Raw genomic sequence first — 14896 nt, forward strand, 5'->3', positions numbered from 1 at the left:
GTTTGGGAAAAACAAAATGTACCTTCTAAATTCTAATATATTAAGCACCACAATTGTTGATTTCCACACTACAAAAAAAGGGTGTGTTACATCAATTAATTTGTATCATAAACAAAAATGATATTAATTTAAATTATCTTTTAATAACTGATACAAAAATTATATACTAACATCAATTACAATAATTGATACTGTTATTGATTGGTATGACATCATTTCATTATAATTGATGCAAATCGAAATTATTTACATCACTTTCAAAATATTGATACAAATATATAAAATTAATTCACTTAATAATTGATTAGTATTTAATAATTTATATTAACATCACTTTGAAAATGATACAAATTTTACATCATTAAAAAAAATGATTTTAGCAAAGTTATATGTTAAGTTAATATATTAACTGAACTTATATTGTTAAAAGTTAAAACTTATGTAATTATTTGTTCATTTTTATCGATTAAATAATTTTTCTGTTTTTATATTTTAAATTTTAGGGAAAGTCATTTGATTTTAATATATACTTTATAAAAATAAAAAACTCCAAAATAGGAATTTAAGAAAAATGTAGATCTTTATATTTTTTTTCAACAATAAAAATGTAATTCAAAAACTTAAACAGAAAAAAGAGAAATAGAGAAAACAAATATAATTATGTTATTCTGATCGATTAAATTTACAACTAAAAGTGACAGCAAAAAAAAAATTAAAAAAAAAAAAAACAAAATAGTATGTATCCCACATCGGCCATAGCACTACAAAGTACTCCTAATAATTGCCTATATATATGTTCTTGACTTAACAACTATAGTTCGTGGATAATTTATAAGTTATAACAACTAAAATCGTGGGCCCACTGTATATAGAGTTTAGAATTATAATTATAGTTATCAAATGAATATAAAAGAATAAAGTGGAAAGATATAAATAATTAAATATTATACTACAGACAAAATTATTTTTCATATTATTAATTATAATATTTATTTTAACATCAGTTTTTTAACATCAGTTTTATATTACATTAGTTTTAATAAATGATTCAAATATTTTATATCAATTTAGTAAAAATGATGTAAGATTGTTGTAAATGATGTAAATGAACATCAATTCAACTAATTGAAACAAATATTTATTTCAATTGATGCAAATTATTTGTATCAACAAAGTATAAATCATTGATTAAAGTGATGTAAATTATTTTTACATCATTTAAACATGATACAAATGTATAAAATAAATGTTGTAACAAACCTTTTTTTTGTAGTGCCAATTGAAAAAATAAGAAAAACTAACTGTAGGGAAAAAAGAAGAAATTAATTAATCCTAACATAGTTTTCTATTGAGCCTATATGAATAAGAGAATATGTGATAGGCTTAATTGTCATTTACTTCTCATATCAATCTCTTTACTCTGCACATATTATGTTTCCTTGTATAGCATCTAAACTCTGTATAAAGTCCACCGTATTCTCATCTAATGAAATCATCCATTCATACATTTTCTATAAGGTATCAGAGCTTTCTTATACCTAGACCTAAAATTTTTTTTCTCTTCCGCCGCTCTCTTCTTCTTTCCCTCTTCGCTCATCCTCATCATGTCTCAATCTGACAATTCCCCTGTCAACACCACCATGAATGCCGCTTCTAAAACCGTGACACCAAACTCTGACGCTCTTCTCAATGTCAACATGACAAATGTTACACCCCTTACTCCTACCAACTACATCATGTGGAGTCGTCAAGTCCATGCTCTTATTGATGGGTATGGTCTTGCTTCTTACCTTGATGGATCTAAGTCCTTCCCGGCTGACACAGTCACTATCGATGGCACCAGCTCTCCCAATCCTACGTACGTCAATTGCGTCCGTCAAGACAAGCTGCTCTACAATGCACTTCTCGGTGTAATCTCCGTCTCCATCCAGCCGATTCTCTCTCGTGCTCACACCACTGCTGAGATCTGGGCTACTCTTGCATCCACCTACGCTAAACCGAGTCGCGGTCACATCCGCCAAATCAAGCTCCAACTCAAGAACTGGAAGAAGGATACCAAAACGATCGATGCATATCTTCAAGGTCTTACCACTCGCTTTGATGAACTGGCGCTTTTGGGGAAGTCTCTTGACCATGAAGATCAAGTGGAGCTCATCCTTGAAGGTCTTCCAGATGAGTACAAGACCATCATTGATCAAGTCGAAGGTCGTGATACACCACCGACCCTCACTGAGCTCCATGAGAAACTCATTAACCATGAGTCCAAGTTGTTAGCGACGCAACCTCTCCTGTCCACGCCAATCAGTGCCAATGTTGCTCTACCTCAACGTACCAACAAAAATCCTCGCTCGCAGAACCGGTTCACTGAACGCAACAACAACTGGACTCCTTCGTCTCGTCAACCAAATGAATTTCGAGCACCACGTCCCTATCTCGGTCGTTGTCAGATCTGTGGTACTCAAGGCCATAGTGCTAAACGCTGCTCTCAACTCACCCTGTTCCAACAACAACAACCAAGGGCTAACTTCACCACGACTAATCCTTGGCTGCTTGACTCTGCTGCGACCCATCACATATTCTCTTATCTCGCCAATCTCAGCCTTCATCAGCCCTAAACCGGTGGTGAACAAGTGGTATTGGCAAGGGTCTTCCCATCACTCACACTGGTTCAGTTTATCTACCATCTCAAACTAAACCTCTACCACTCACCAATGTTCTTTATGTGCCAGACATTAAAAAAAATTTGATTTCTGTCTATCGCATGTGCAACGCTAACCGTGTTTCCGTTGACTTTTTTCCGGCGACTTTTCAGGTGAAGGCTCTGAGCACGGGAATCCCGTTACTCCAAGGCCGTGTCCGCAATGAGCTCTATGAGTGGTCATCCTCTCCTTCTAGTCCTTCCGTCTATTCCACCACCACCACCAATCTCAAAACTGATGCATCTACATGGCACTCTAGGCTTGGTCACCCATCATTTTCTATTTTACAAAAAATGCTTTCTAGTTTCAATCTGCCAGTTTTAAATTTTCCAATAAATCACTCTCCTGTAGTGATTTCTCCATTAATAAGAGTCACAAGTTACCTTTTTCTGAGTCTTCTATACACTCCTCTCGTCCTCTTGAATATATGTTCACCGATTTGTGGACTTCTCCTCTTCTTTCTGTTGATGAGTTCAAATATTATTTAGTTATTGTCGATTACTTTACCAGATATATTTGGCTTTATCCACTCTCCCAAAAATCACAAGTCAAAGAAACATTCATCAATTCACCTCTCTTGTTGAAAATCGTTTTCTACCAAAATTGGAACCCTCTTTTCAGATAATGGTGGTGAGTTCATCGCTTTGCGCCCTTTTCTCTCCACACATGGTATCAGTCACCTTACCACTCCTCCCCACACACCTGAACACAATGGCCTTGCCGAAAGATTTGTCATTGCCATATAGTTGAGACAGGGCTTGCTTTACTTACTCATTCTGATATTCCACCAACATACTGGTCTTATGCTTTCTCCACTGTTGTTTTCCTCATTAACAAAATGCATACTCCCATACTATCCTTTCAATCTCCATATTCTAAATTATTTGGCCAAAAACCAAACTACACCAAACTCAAAATCTTTGGTTCTCTATGTTATCCCTTGCTAAAATCCTATAACACACATAAACTGCAACCCAAATCCTCACCTTGTGTCTTCTTAGGCTACTCTCTCACTCATAGTGCCTATCTCTGTCTTGAACCAAAATCCAATCGCTTATATGTTTCACTCCATGTTGTTTTTGATGAAACACAATTTCCTTTTAAACTTCTCTCTTCTTCATCCACAGCCTCTAACGACAATCCTCAGTCTTTCTCTCCATGGCTTCCTCCACTCACCATTGTTCCCTTTACCTCTCCACCACTCACAGCAGCTCCATCCCGGTCTTTGGAGTCCTACGGTGCTCCCACGAGCTCAGCTTCTTCACCACCGTCAAGTCCTCCGGAATCGTCGGCTGCTGCTCAATTCTCTCCTCAACAATCATCGCCCCACTCTTAGTCACACTCTGCTCAGACTTCCGATGTCAACCACACGTTCGATACCTCAACTCAGCATCCGTCATTGCCAACATCGACATCTCCCTCGCACTCGGCCCAACAAAATTCATCTCCAACAAACTCGGCCCATTCTATAGGCTCATCTCCATCCTCTTCTGCGGCCCATGAGGCTCCATCTCCAATTTCGCAATCATCCTCATCTCGAGCCTCGTCGGCACAAGAACGACAGTCTACCTCTGACTTTGTTTCACGTCCTCAACAACCAGCTGTTATTCCACCTACAAATCAACATTGGATGCAGACAAGATCAAAGAATAACATTGTAAAGCCAAATCGGAAATTTGGCCTCTCGTCCGTTGTCACTGCTGCTTCCAATAGTGAACCCAGAACAGTTGCTCAAGCCCTCCGTGATCCTCGCTAGCGTAACTCCATGTCCGATGAATTCAACTCTCAACTTCGCTATCGCACATGGAATTTGATTCCTCCCCATCTGTCTTATAATGTCATCGACACGAAGTGGATCTTTCGCACCAAGTTTCTACCCGATGGTAGCATCGATAAATTCAAATCCAGGTTGGTTGCTAAGGGGTACAATCAACAACAAGGAATTGATTATCAAGAGACCTTCAGTCCAGTCATAAAGGCAACAACCATTCGCATTGTCCTTGATGTTGCTGTCTCTCAGTCATGGCCAATTCAACAAATCGATGTGAACAATGCTTTTTTGCAAGGGACACTCACTGAAGATGTCTATGTCTCTCAACCGGAAGGGTTCGTTGACTCCGATCGTCCAAAATATGTCTATAAATTGAACAAGGCATTGTATGGGCTTAAACAAGCACCGCGTGCGTGGTATCTTGAACTCAAACAATACCTTGTAAGTGCTAGTTTTCGCAACTCCCTCTCTGATACGTCCTTGTTTGTTCTTCGTCGTGATAAACTCCTGCTCTACATACTAGTATATGTTGATGATATAATAGTCACTGGGAATGATGCGGCAATGGTTGAACAAATTCTCCCCAAGCTTGGTGATCGTTTCTCTGTCAAGGATATGGCTGATGTATCATATTTTTTAGGCATAGAAGCGATCCGCACAAAGTATGGCTTACACCTTAATCAACGAAAATATGTGTTAGACTTGTCGGTCAGAATGAAAATGCAGGATGCGAAACCAGTAGCTACTTTGATGGTCGCAACTCCGAAACTCACATTGGCGGGCACACCACATTCAAATCCCACTGAGTATTGCACCTTGGTTGGCAGTCTCCAATACCTTTCATTCACTCTACCAGATATTGCGTATGCTGTCAATCGATTATCGCATTTTATGCACTCTCCCACATCGGATCATTGGCAAGCTGCAAAACGTGTGCTCCGCTAACTCGCCGGGACAAGTTCTTATGGTCTGCATTTCCGCAAGGGCAATCCCCTCACACTTCATTGTTTCTCTGATGCTGACTGGGCAGGTGATGTTTCAGATTGTGTCTCAACTAATGCTTATATCATTTATCTTGGTGGTCAGCCTATCTCTTGGTCTGCGAAGAAACAGAAGGGTGTTGCGAGATCATCAACTGAAGCTGAGTATATAGCTGTTGCTAATGCCACCTCTGAACTCATTTGGATATGTTCATTACTCTCTGAACTTGGCTTGTCAAGGACTACATCACCTACCATCTATTGTGATAACATTGGTGCAACCTACCTCTGTGCTAACCTAGTTTTTCACTCTCGCATGAAACACATAGCTATTGACTACCACTTCATACGAGAACTCATCCACAATGGCAAGGTTCAGGTCGCTCATGTCTCCACAAAGGATCAATTTGTCGATGCACTTACCAAACCTCTTCCACGTTCTACATATCAGTATTTGCGCGACAAGATTAGAATCATTTTAGTCCCTCCATCTTGAGGGGGAGTATTGAACCTATATGAATAAGGGAATACGTGATACGCTACTTGTCATTTACTTCTCATATCAATCTCTTTACTTTGCACATATTATGTTTCCTTGTATAGCATCTAGACTCTGTATAAAGTCCTCTGTATTCTCATATAATGAAAACATCCATTCATACATTCTCTATATTTTCGAATACACCTTTCACCAATTTCTATATCAAATGCTAGGGAAGAAAAAAATTGTACATGACTAAGAGCTTTTCATAGTTCCCCTTTGCAATCACTTTATATTTTGTTTTTATATAAAATTGTCATTATTTTAGAAGTAAGAACCAGTTTTTGTTTTTTTACATGAATCTTGACGTTGACGTATATGTAGGTGAGTCATCACTCGTCATAAGTCTTATTTTTCTACACAACGTATATCCAGGTGAGATGAGAGTCGAGATGAGTCATCATCACTCATCATCATAAGTCTTGTTTCTTACATCATAAGCCTTATTTTTACAGATCATATAAGCTCAGAAGTCAATTCCATTTATAGGAAGTTATTGTTTGTATCCATTTAACCTTTGCTTTTTGATAGTTACAAAAGTTGCAGATACAAGAAATGCGGTTACAAACAATATTATATACACTTTGGAAAGCATGAACGAATACAAGATTCATAATGAAGTCATTGATTGTTAATTATTTTTAATTAAATTTAAAAATGTAATATGTTTGATCAGATATGATCTCCTTTGTATTTTCTTTTTCTGGTTATCATTATTTATTATTTTAATCTAATTGATTTTTATTTTTATTCTAGCTTTTATTAATTATTAGAAAATATATTACTGTATATTATTTTCAATAAGTAGTTTTATAGAAAATATGATCGTTTTCGGGTTCAGTTCTTTTTCGGTCTAGGATTTTTTTCTCGTCAAATTAGAAAAAAAAACGAAACTAATCAAAATATATATTAAAAAAAGTTTGAGGAAAACATAAGCAATTTATTGGCAAAAATCTAACGATTTTTTAATATATTACTATTATCAGTTCATTCTGACACCATTATGGAATAAAAAGTTTCAACTTAGAAACTGAGATAAATGTGAATGTTATCAATTATGAGAAAGAATCAGAATCCATAACTGTTTTATATATGATTTTCTTCTGTCTTTGGTATTTGCTAAATTTTGTTACTCTACTTGCACTTCTTGTAAAATTGAGTGTTTCGATCCATAATGATTAAAAGACTGTCAAATCGTTTTGGATTAAAACCCCGCATTAAGCAATGCATGGTTTTGTCTATTAAAAATTGATGGTCTATTAAAATGTTTTGTCTATTATTCAAAAACTGGCCAGATGAGTACATGTACGTTGTTCATGGATCTACAATATGATGTTGTGGTAGAGTCGCCAGCCTAACTTTCAAAACATGGCATGCTGGTGATATCTTTTATAATTTAATTAATTTCATTATGATATTTATCTTTTAAGTTTTCTGTGAAAAAAGATTCAACTGTTGCTAACAATTTTCTGAAAGAAGCTATATATAACTTGGAAGTCGATATCGGGTTTAGTGTTGCACGCTATCTTGTTCGTGCTTTATGATAAATGAATGAAACTTATGTGTAACACATACATCCTACCAAAAAATCTTTATTTTACATCAATCCTTTAACAAATGTTTTCATAGAAGGTCGGACCGTACGGCGATGCTGGTAACAATCAGATTGGAATTCGACCACGGTATCTTCGTGTGGGGACCTAGAAAAATCAAGTGAGGTATCTCAATACTGAGTACATCAAGGACGAAGCTAAAGAGAGTTTGATGCGGGATTATTCTGATACAATTAAATGGAAGAAAAAATTTCAACTTACAAAGCTTTATTTGTGGATAAAGAATCAAATATATGCCAAGAATTTCTGAGATGGATGTCAATGTTTATCATTCATGATCACAATTCACAACTAATCAGAATCCATAATTGTTTTATATATATGCTTTTTTTTTTCTTGTATTTGGTAGTGGCTTATGAAATTTGTTACGCTACTTGCACTTCTTGTAAAATTTGGGTGTTTCGATCCACAATTATCAAAAGACTATCAAATAATTTTGGATTTATAAAAAAAAACTGCATTGATGATCTTACAAAAGCAATGATTTTGTCTATTAAACTCGACGGTCTATTAAAATGTTTTGTCCATTAAAAACTGCAGCATTTGAAGTTAAATGGTTCGATGAGTACATGGAAGCTACGGCCTACGGGTACTAGTACTACGATATCGGTGGTAGAGTCAGGAGCCTAACTTTCAAACATCCCATGCTGGTGATATTTTCTACTTTATAAATTTTATTATAATATTTATTATTTAATTTTTCTCTGAATAAGTTTTGACTGACTTGTGATATATATATATATAGGAATTACATGATATCATTGTTAATTTGTATTTAAATTATTACTGTAAGTAAAACAAAATTAAAATTATTGCATGTAATGTATTGATCAAGGAGGACATGAGACCAATGCAGTAAAGTCGAGTGTCCGTACGACTGTCTGTATGAACGTCCGTACAAGTCACTACTAATGGACTATGGTCCATGTAAGTAAATAGAAACAGAGGCCCTTATCATATCAAAACATATTGGAGAAAGAGAAGGATCTAGAAGAAATGGGAATTACAATGAGTCTTAGAAAGAAGTCACATGTTATCTTGGTTGATGAGATCGACGAGTCAAACAAGGATCACAGGTCACTCTCATTGTAGGCGTTCTGCATAGCAAAGCAACTTTATGTCCCTTTCTTTCTTAATGTCTTTGTAACGGCTATACGTTGTAGGTGTGTTTATATATAGTGTGTAACATACATTTGTAAAAATCTAAGTATTCCATTTTTTGTGTTTATTCTCTTTTACTTTATGTACAATTCTACTTCCGCAATTCTAACGTAATGGAACAACAAAAGAGTGTAATATCAAAATGTTAACTAACACAATAACATAATAATTGAATTTATTGTCAATTCAAATTATTTTGTTCTAGTTAAATAACACAAAATTTGCATTAATTTTATAAAATTCTGAATCTAGTAACTTTAGATTTACAAAGATTTCATATGATTTTTTTATAAATTAAAAACTAATAACAATAAATTCTACATAAAATTTTAAATCATTAAAATATTTAAATCCATAAATCAATAACACCTTCTTCATATCTATGATTTTATTATAGTCATAAAGTGGAATCCAATACACCCCTTATCTATGATAGATTGTTGTTCTTTTGTTTTTTATATTTTTTACATATTAAATTGAACCGAAACCGGTTTAATCCCAATTTCGCTGTAATGGCCTTTTTAGAGGTAAGAGAGTAGAAAGGTCAAAAGAAATTACTGGTAAGAGTCAACGTTGGCGTCGTCTTGCAATTTCCCAATAATTAAGAGTGCACTTTCGCACGAAGCTCTCTTCTCTTGTCTCGTCCCATTAACTAAACTCAAATACCAAATCTTTCAATCACCTTCTTCTTCCTTCACTAAGTTGTCTCTCTCTCTCTCTCTCTCTCTCTCTCTGAATCATATCTCTCACTCATCCACCACCCAAGAAACAATGAACACCAACGACCCGGATCCGCTTCCTTTAGGCAGACGCGGAGACGACTTCTCCGGTTCCAAAACGTACGCCATGAGCGGCAAAATCATGCTTAGCGCAATTGTCATCCTCTTCTTCGTCGTCATTTTAATGGTCTTCCTTCATCTCTACGCCCGTTGGTATCTCCTCCGTGCTCGTCGACGTCATCTCCGTCGTCGTAGCCGTAACCGCCGCGCTACTACTATGGTTTTCTTCACCGCTGATCCTTCCGCCGCCGCTGCTGCGTCTTCCGTCGTCGCTTCACGCGGACTCGATCCTAACGTCATTAAATCTCTCCCCGTTTTTACGTTTTCCGACGAGACTCATAGTAAAGACCCGATCGAATGCGCCGTTTGTTTGTCGGACTTCGAAGAGAGCGAAACGGGTCGGGTTTTGCCCAATTGCAAACACACGTTTCATGTTGATTGTATCGATATGTGGTTTCATTCTCATTCCACTTGTCCTCTTTGTCGCTCTCTCGTTGAGCCTCTCTCCGAGAATGAATTGACGGCGGCGGCGGAGGAGCAAGTTGTGATTGCGATTGATTCTGTCCCGGTTTTGGTAACCGAACCGGGTTCTAGCTCCGGGTTGAGGTGCGAGCCAAGTGGATCTAGTTCTTCTCCGACGCCGGTGGATAATTCCGGGAGCAAACCGGCGGCGATTACGGTTCCGAGGAGGAACTTCAGCGAGTTAGAAGACGAGTTGACTCGGAGAGAATCGCCGGCGAGTCAATCGTTTAGATCGCCGATGAGTCGGATGTTATCTTTCACTAGGATGCTGAGTAGAGATAGAAGAAGCGCTTCGTCTCCTATTTCAGGAGCTCCGCCGGTATCTCCGTCGTTGAGCTGCCGGATACCGGTGACAGAGTCGGATATCGAGCGGGGTGTAGAGGAGACTCGCTGACTTGCTACGTGGTGGTGTGTGATTGGTTCCTGATTTTCACCGTGAGTAGAAAGTTAAAAAAGTTATTATTACCAACAAACAAGTAATGTGAAAAGTCAAACAGGCTTTTGTCTAGGTGTTGAAAGTTTCAGCGCAAGTGGAGACACGTGGCGTAATCTTAGCTTCCAGCGAATCAATATCCACCGTCTATTATAATTAGATTAGATAGATTTGTTTTGACGATGTACAAAAGTCCTCAGCCGTCTCAACGTATTAATCAATTTACATTTATTATTATTTTTCCCATCTCTTTACACTCTTTTGTAATACTGCCACCAATTCAATTCAGTGGTCATAATGTTATAAACTCATAATTATAATTGAAACTCATACTTAATACAATTAGTTTTCAACGAGTAATTAACACTCTGAAGCAAAAAACAGACTAGAAAATATTTATGTAGAGATAATAGGAGAAAAACTCTCTCTCGAAGATATGGAGTTTGGTCTTTAAGGTTCTGAGGGTGTCGTTTTGGTTGTGATTCGGTTTCGATTGGGTTTTATGAGGGTGGATCTCGCCTTGCGATCCTCTTTGGCTTCTTCGGTTCGTCTGGATCAGGATCTTTTTGATCTGCAATGGGGATTTTCAGGATCTGGAGCTTTCTCGTTGAGGGTTTATCGGTTAATTCCATATCTCTGGTTGCTTTCACGGGGAGGATTTACGGGGATGTATTTAGCTTTTAATTCCCTTGCTGCCTTGGGTTTTACTGGAGCTGATTTCGGATTTGTCGATTTCGTATGGATACGGTGTGATTGGATTGAGAGGGTGTTAACTCAGGGGCTTGTGGAGTATGTTTCGGGGAATCTCTTGTCATTTCTGGGCTTGGATGGTGATTTAGTCTGCGCGGTAATTCAGTGTCGAATTGTGGGGGATGGAGATTTTCTATCCTTTTGTGGATCCGACTCTGAGTGACGTTGTGGTTTGGCTTTCCGGTCCACACTATAAAGCCTCCTCATGGTCTGTGTGTATTCTTCATCCTCTCCTGTTTCGACAAATCTTTTTTCTCAGTTTTCTTCGTTTCTCTTTGTGGTGTTACTGGGTTTACCTTCCTTCTTGGTTCGGGTGTTTCTTACGGGTTTGTTTCACAACGCAAGTCATGTCTCAAAGTACTTTGTTGCTTCAGGGTATGAAGGGGGTTTCCTCCGGGTCCGGCGGCAAGCTAAAGATAAAGGTTCCACAGTTTGATAATACGGCTTTGATTGAAGGTTATGCTAGGACTCTCATTGGGCGATGTATGAATCCCATGATGCAAGACATGAAGGCGTTGCTGTTTATGCTGCCAAGGATTTGGAGGATGGAAGAGAGAGTGGTAGGGGCTGATCTGGGTTTGGGAAGATTCCAGTTCGATTTTGATCATGAGGATGACATTCAGGAGGTCCTGAAGATGGAGCCTTATCATTTTGATCATTGGATGCTTTCTTTGGTCCGTTGGGAGCCGGTGGTGGATCCACGATACCCTTACCTCATCAAGTTCTGGGTTCGTGTGATGGGGGTTCCTCTGCACTTTTGGGCTGATGAGACATTCCGTACCATTGGGGCTGATTTGGGTGATGTTGAGGAGGTCGATTTGGACAATGGAAGGGTGAAGATCCTGCTGGATGGCTTCAAACCCTTGATTTTCGATGCCACAGTCGAATTTCATAGTGGTGAGGAGACGATAATTTCTCTGAGGTATGAGCGGCTCTTTGGGTACTGTAGGCGTTGTTACAGTCTTTGTCATGATGTGTCCCGCTGTCCACTTTTTGGTGACAAGGGGAAGCAGCGGGTAGAGGATGGTTTCGAACCTCGGCCAGAGGACAAGCTCCAGAGCTATAAGGGAGCAACGGTGAATGGTGTGTCTAGTGGGAATGGTTCGGGTTTGAGTGGTGGTAGCTCAGGTGTGCCTATTCAAGGTTCTGCTATTGGGAAGGGGCGTGGTGCAGGTTCTCAGGCGGTGAATCATCGTTCTGGTCAGGGTTTCAGTGGTAAGTGGAGGAAGCCTAAGAGGGGAGTTCCTGTGGAGGCGCGGTTTGAGAAAAAGTCGGTGCCTGTGGTCCCTGAAACAGCTTCAACCTCTCAGGTTCCGATCTCGGAGAATGATCAGATTCAACATAGCACAAGTGCTGTGGGACTTACCTTTACTGCAGAGGAGCAAAAGATGCTTGATGATTTTTTGGGTCCTAATGTTGAGGAGGCTGTCGTTACTGGTAACTCTTCTGTAGAATCTTTGTCAGCTCTTGCACAAGGTGTGGACAAGAGGGTGTGTAAGGATTTATTTCCTGCTACTGGTGATGCGAATGCAACAGAGCCAAGTTCTAGGGTTTTGGTGCAGCAGGAGGTGCTTTTTTCGGATGATCTCAATGCTTTGTTAGGGCCTGAGTTCCCTTCTAGGGACACTCATACATTGGGTTTTATGGACGAGATCATGGAGGAGCAAGGTGCGGTGACAGAGGAGCTTTCCCAAGAGGTTATCCTATCGGATGTGCAAGTTGTCGAAGAGAGCTCAGGGGAGGTAAACCTCTCTGATCAAGCGGTAAGTAAACCGGCTAGTGCTGTTGTGGAGGAGGGCTCTGGGGATCAGTCACGTAGTGACGAAGCAGGGGGAACAGTACCGGCTCTGCGGGTCAAACAGGTCAAGCAAAAGGGTGCTCTCCCGGGGGCTAGTACCAAGAAACGGAACTTGTGCTCCTTAACATCTCCACGCAAGAAGGTTGTTACAAAGGGTGCTGGACTGACTGGGAAAATCAGTTCTCACCAAGGAGGAAAGCCTCCAACCCCATCGGTTGATTAATGTGTTTAGTGTGTCAAGGCCTGCAAGCGTTTGTGGAGACCGGTCTTCTCTCTTGGTTGTTATTCCGGCTGCAATTTTTATTTTTTGCTTTGTTTTCTTTGATCTATCATATGTTAGGTTTCTGGAATAAGTGTTTAACGGGAGTCCCGTTTGGTTGTTTTTGTTTTTCGTTTCTGTTTTTTATTGTACCTTTGGTGTGTACTTTTCAGGGTTGTACCCGATGTATCTCTCCTTCCCGAGTAATAATATTTCCTTGCTGGCCTTTTTCTGGGTGTTTTGTCTCCTTCTGTTTCTTGTTTTTGTGTTGGGTTTGGTATGGTTTTATTCAGGTTGTGATCATGGTTAATTTGTGGACTCATGATTACGGGCTTTTAATGGGCCTGCTGAGCCTTGCATTACGGTTAATGTTAAGTTTCACCCGGTTGCTACCTTTGCATGTTTCTTTTTCTCATTCTCGGGTTTCTTCTTCACTGTTGGTAGAATTTGTTTTTTTGGGCTTTGGAGGCCTCATGGTCTTCGTGTGGTCTGGTTTTATTGATATGGATTTTGTACATCTGACTTTAGGCCCTTTTGGTGGTACCAAGGTTTTTTCGGAGGTTTTGTTTTTTTGGGCTTTATGCAAACTTTTGGTGGGCTTGTTTATTAATATGTCTTCTTTACGGTGGAAGGAGGCGTTTTTGGGTGTTTTAACTCCCATAATATCTTTTTATTTTTCATGAATATTGTGAGTTGGAATTGTCAAGGCCTGGGTAATAAGGCCACAATTGGTAATCTTCGGGATTTATGGTCCAAACATCGACCTGATTTTTTGTTTCTCATGGAAACCAAACAACCTACCCCCATTCTAGAAAAGTTTGTTGGTCATTTTGGGTATAAAAATTTAAAAACAATAGATCCTATTGGTTGTAGTGGTGGTATGGCTCTGTTTTATAATCAGGATGATTTTCAGGTCTCGGTATTATTTGAATCTAACAGATTAATCGACATTGAAGCGGTTTTCAAAGGCCGAATAATCCACTTAACCTTCGTTTATGGGGATCCGGTCCCCAAAAATAGGGATCTGGTGTGGGAACGGATTTTAAGAATTAGTTCTAATCGGTCCACCCCTTGGTTTTTGGTTGGGGATTTTAATGAGATGACAGGGAATCATGAAAAAAGGGGAGGGAAGCTACGTCATCCTTCCTCTTTTCTTTCTTTTAACGGGATGATTCGGGATTGTGGTTTTTTGGAGTTTCCTTATATTGGTGATTGTTTGTCCTGGAGGGGTTGGCGGGATAAGAAACCCATTCGTTGTCGGCTGGATAGAGCTTTAGGGAATGAGGACTGGCATGATTTGTTCCCGGACACGGTAACAGAGTATTTACCAATGATAGCCTCTGATCATAAGCCTCTTGTGATTACTATTGGGGCTAAAAGGCCGCGGGGGAAAAGGAATTTTATGTTTGACCGCCGCTGGATTGGAAAGACGGGGCTGATGGATGCGATTGCGTCAGGGTGGGCCGGGGACAGGGACCAGGATTCAGGTGCTTTTGTGCATAAAATTGTGAGTTGTCGGACGGCCATTTCAAAGTGGCGTAAATCACAAGTCCCATATGGTAGGGAAACTATTGAGGATTTAAAGCGGCA

General features: G+C 39.1%; 2 protein-coding genes across 2 annotated transcripts; both read left to right on the top strand.

Annotated features, from left to right (window-relative positions):
• Window positions 1-8815: 8815 nt before the first annotated feature.
• LOC104765516 (RING-H2 finger protein ATL2) lies at window positions 8816-10825 on the top strand. Its single transcript, XM_010489236.2, has one exon. It carries the CDS (start codon window positions 9537-9539, stop codon window positions 10458-10460), a length of 924 nt encoding a protein of 307 aa, XP_010487538.1. The 5' UTR covers window positions 8816-9536; the 3' UTR covers window positions 10461-10825.
• A 771-nt stretch (window positions 10826-11596) lies between these two features.
• Window positions 11597-13270, top strand: LOC147920299 (uncharacterized). The gene has a single exon (XM_087501002.1). It carries the CDS (start codon window positions 11597-11599, stop codon window positions 13268-13270), a length of 1674 nt encoding a protein of 557 aa, XP_087357128.1.
• The last annotated feature ends 1626 nt before the right edge of the window (window positions 13271-14896 follow it).

This window comes from Camelina sativa, chromosome 19 (assembly GCF_030686135.1).
Source record: "Camelina sativa cultivar CO46 ecotype springtype chromosome 19, ASM3068613v1".
Taxonomy (NCBI): Eukaryota; Viridiplantae; Streptophyta; class Magnoliopsida; order Brassicales; family Brassicaceae; genus Camelina; species Camelina sativa.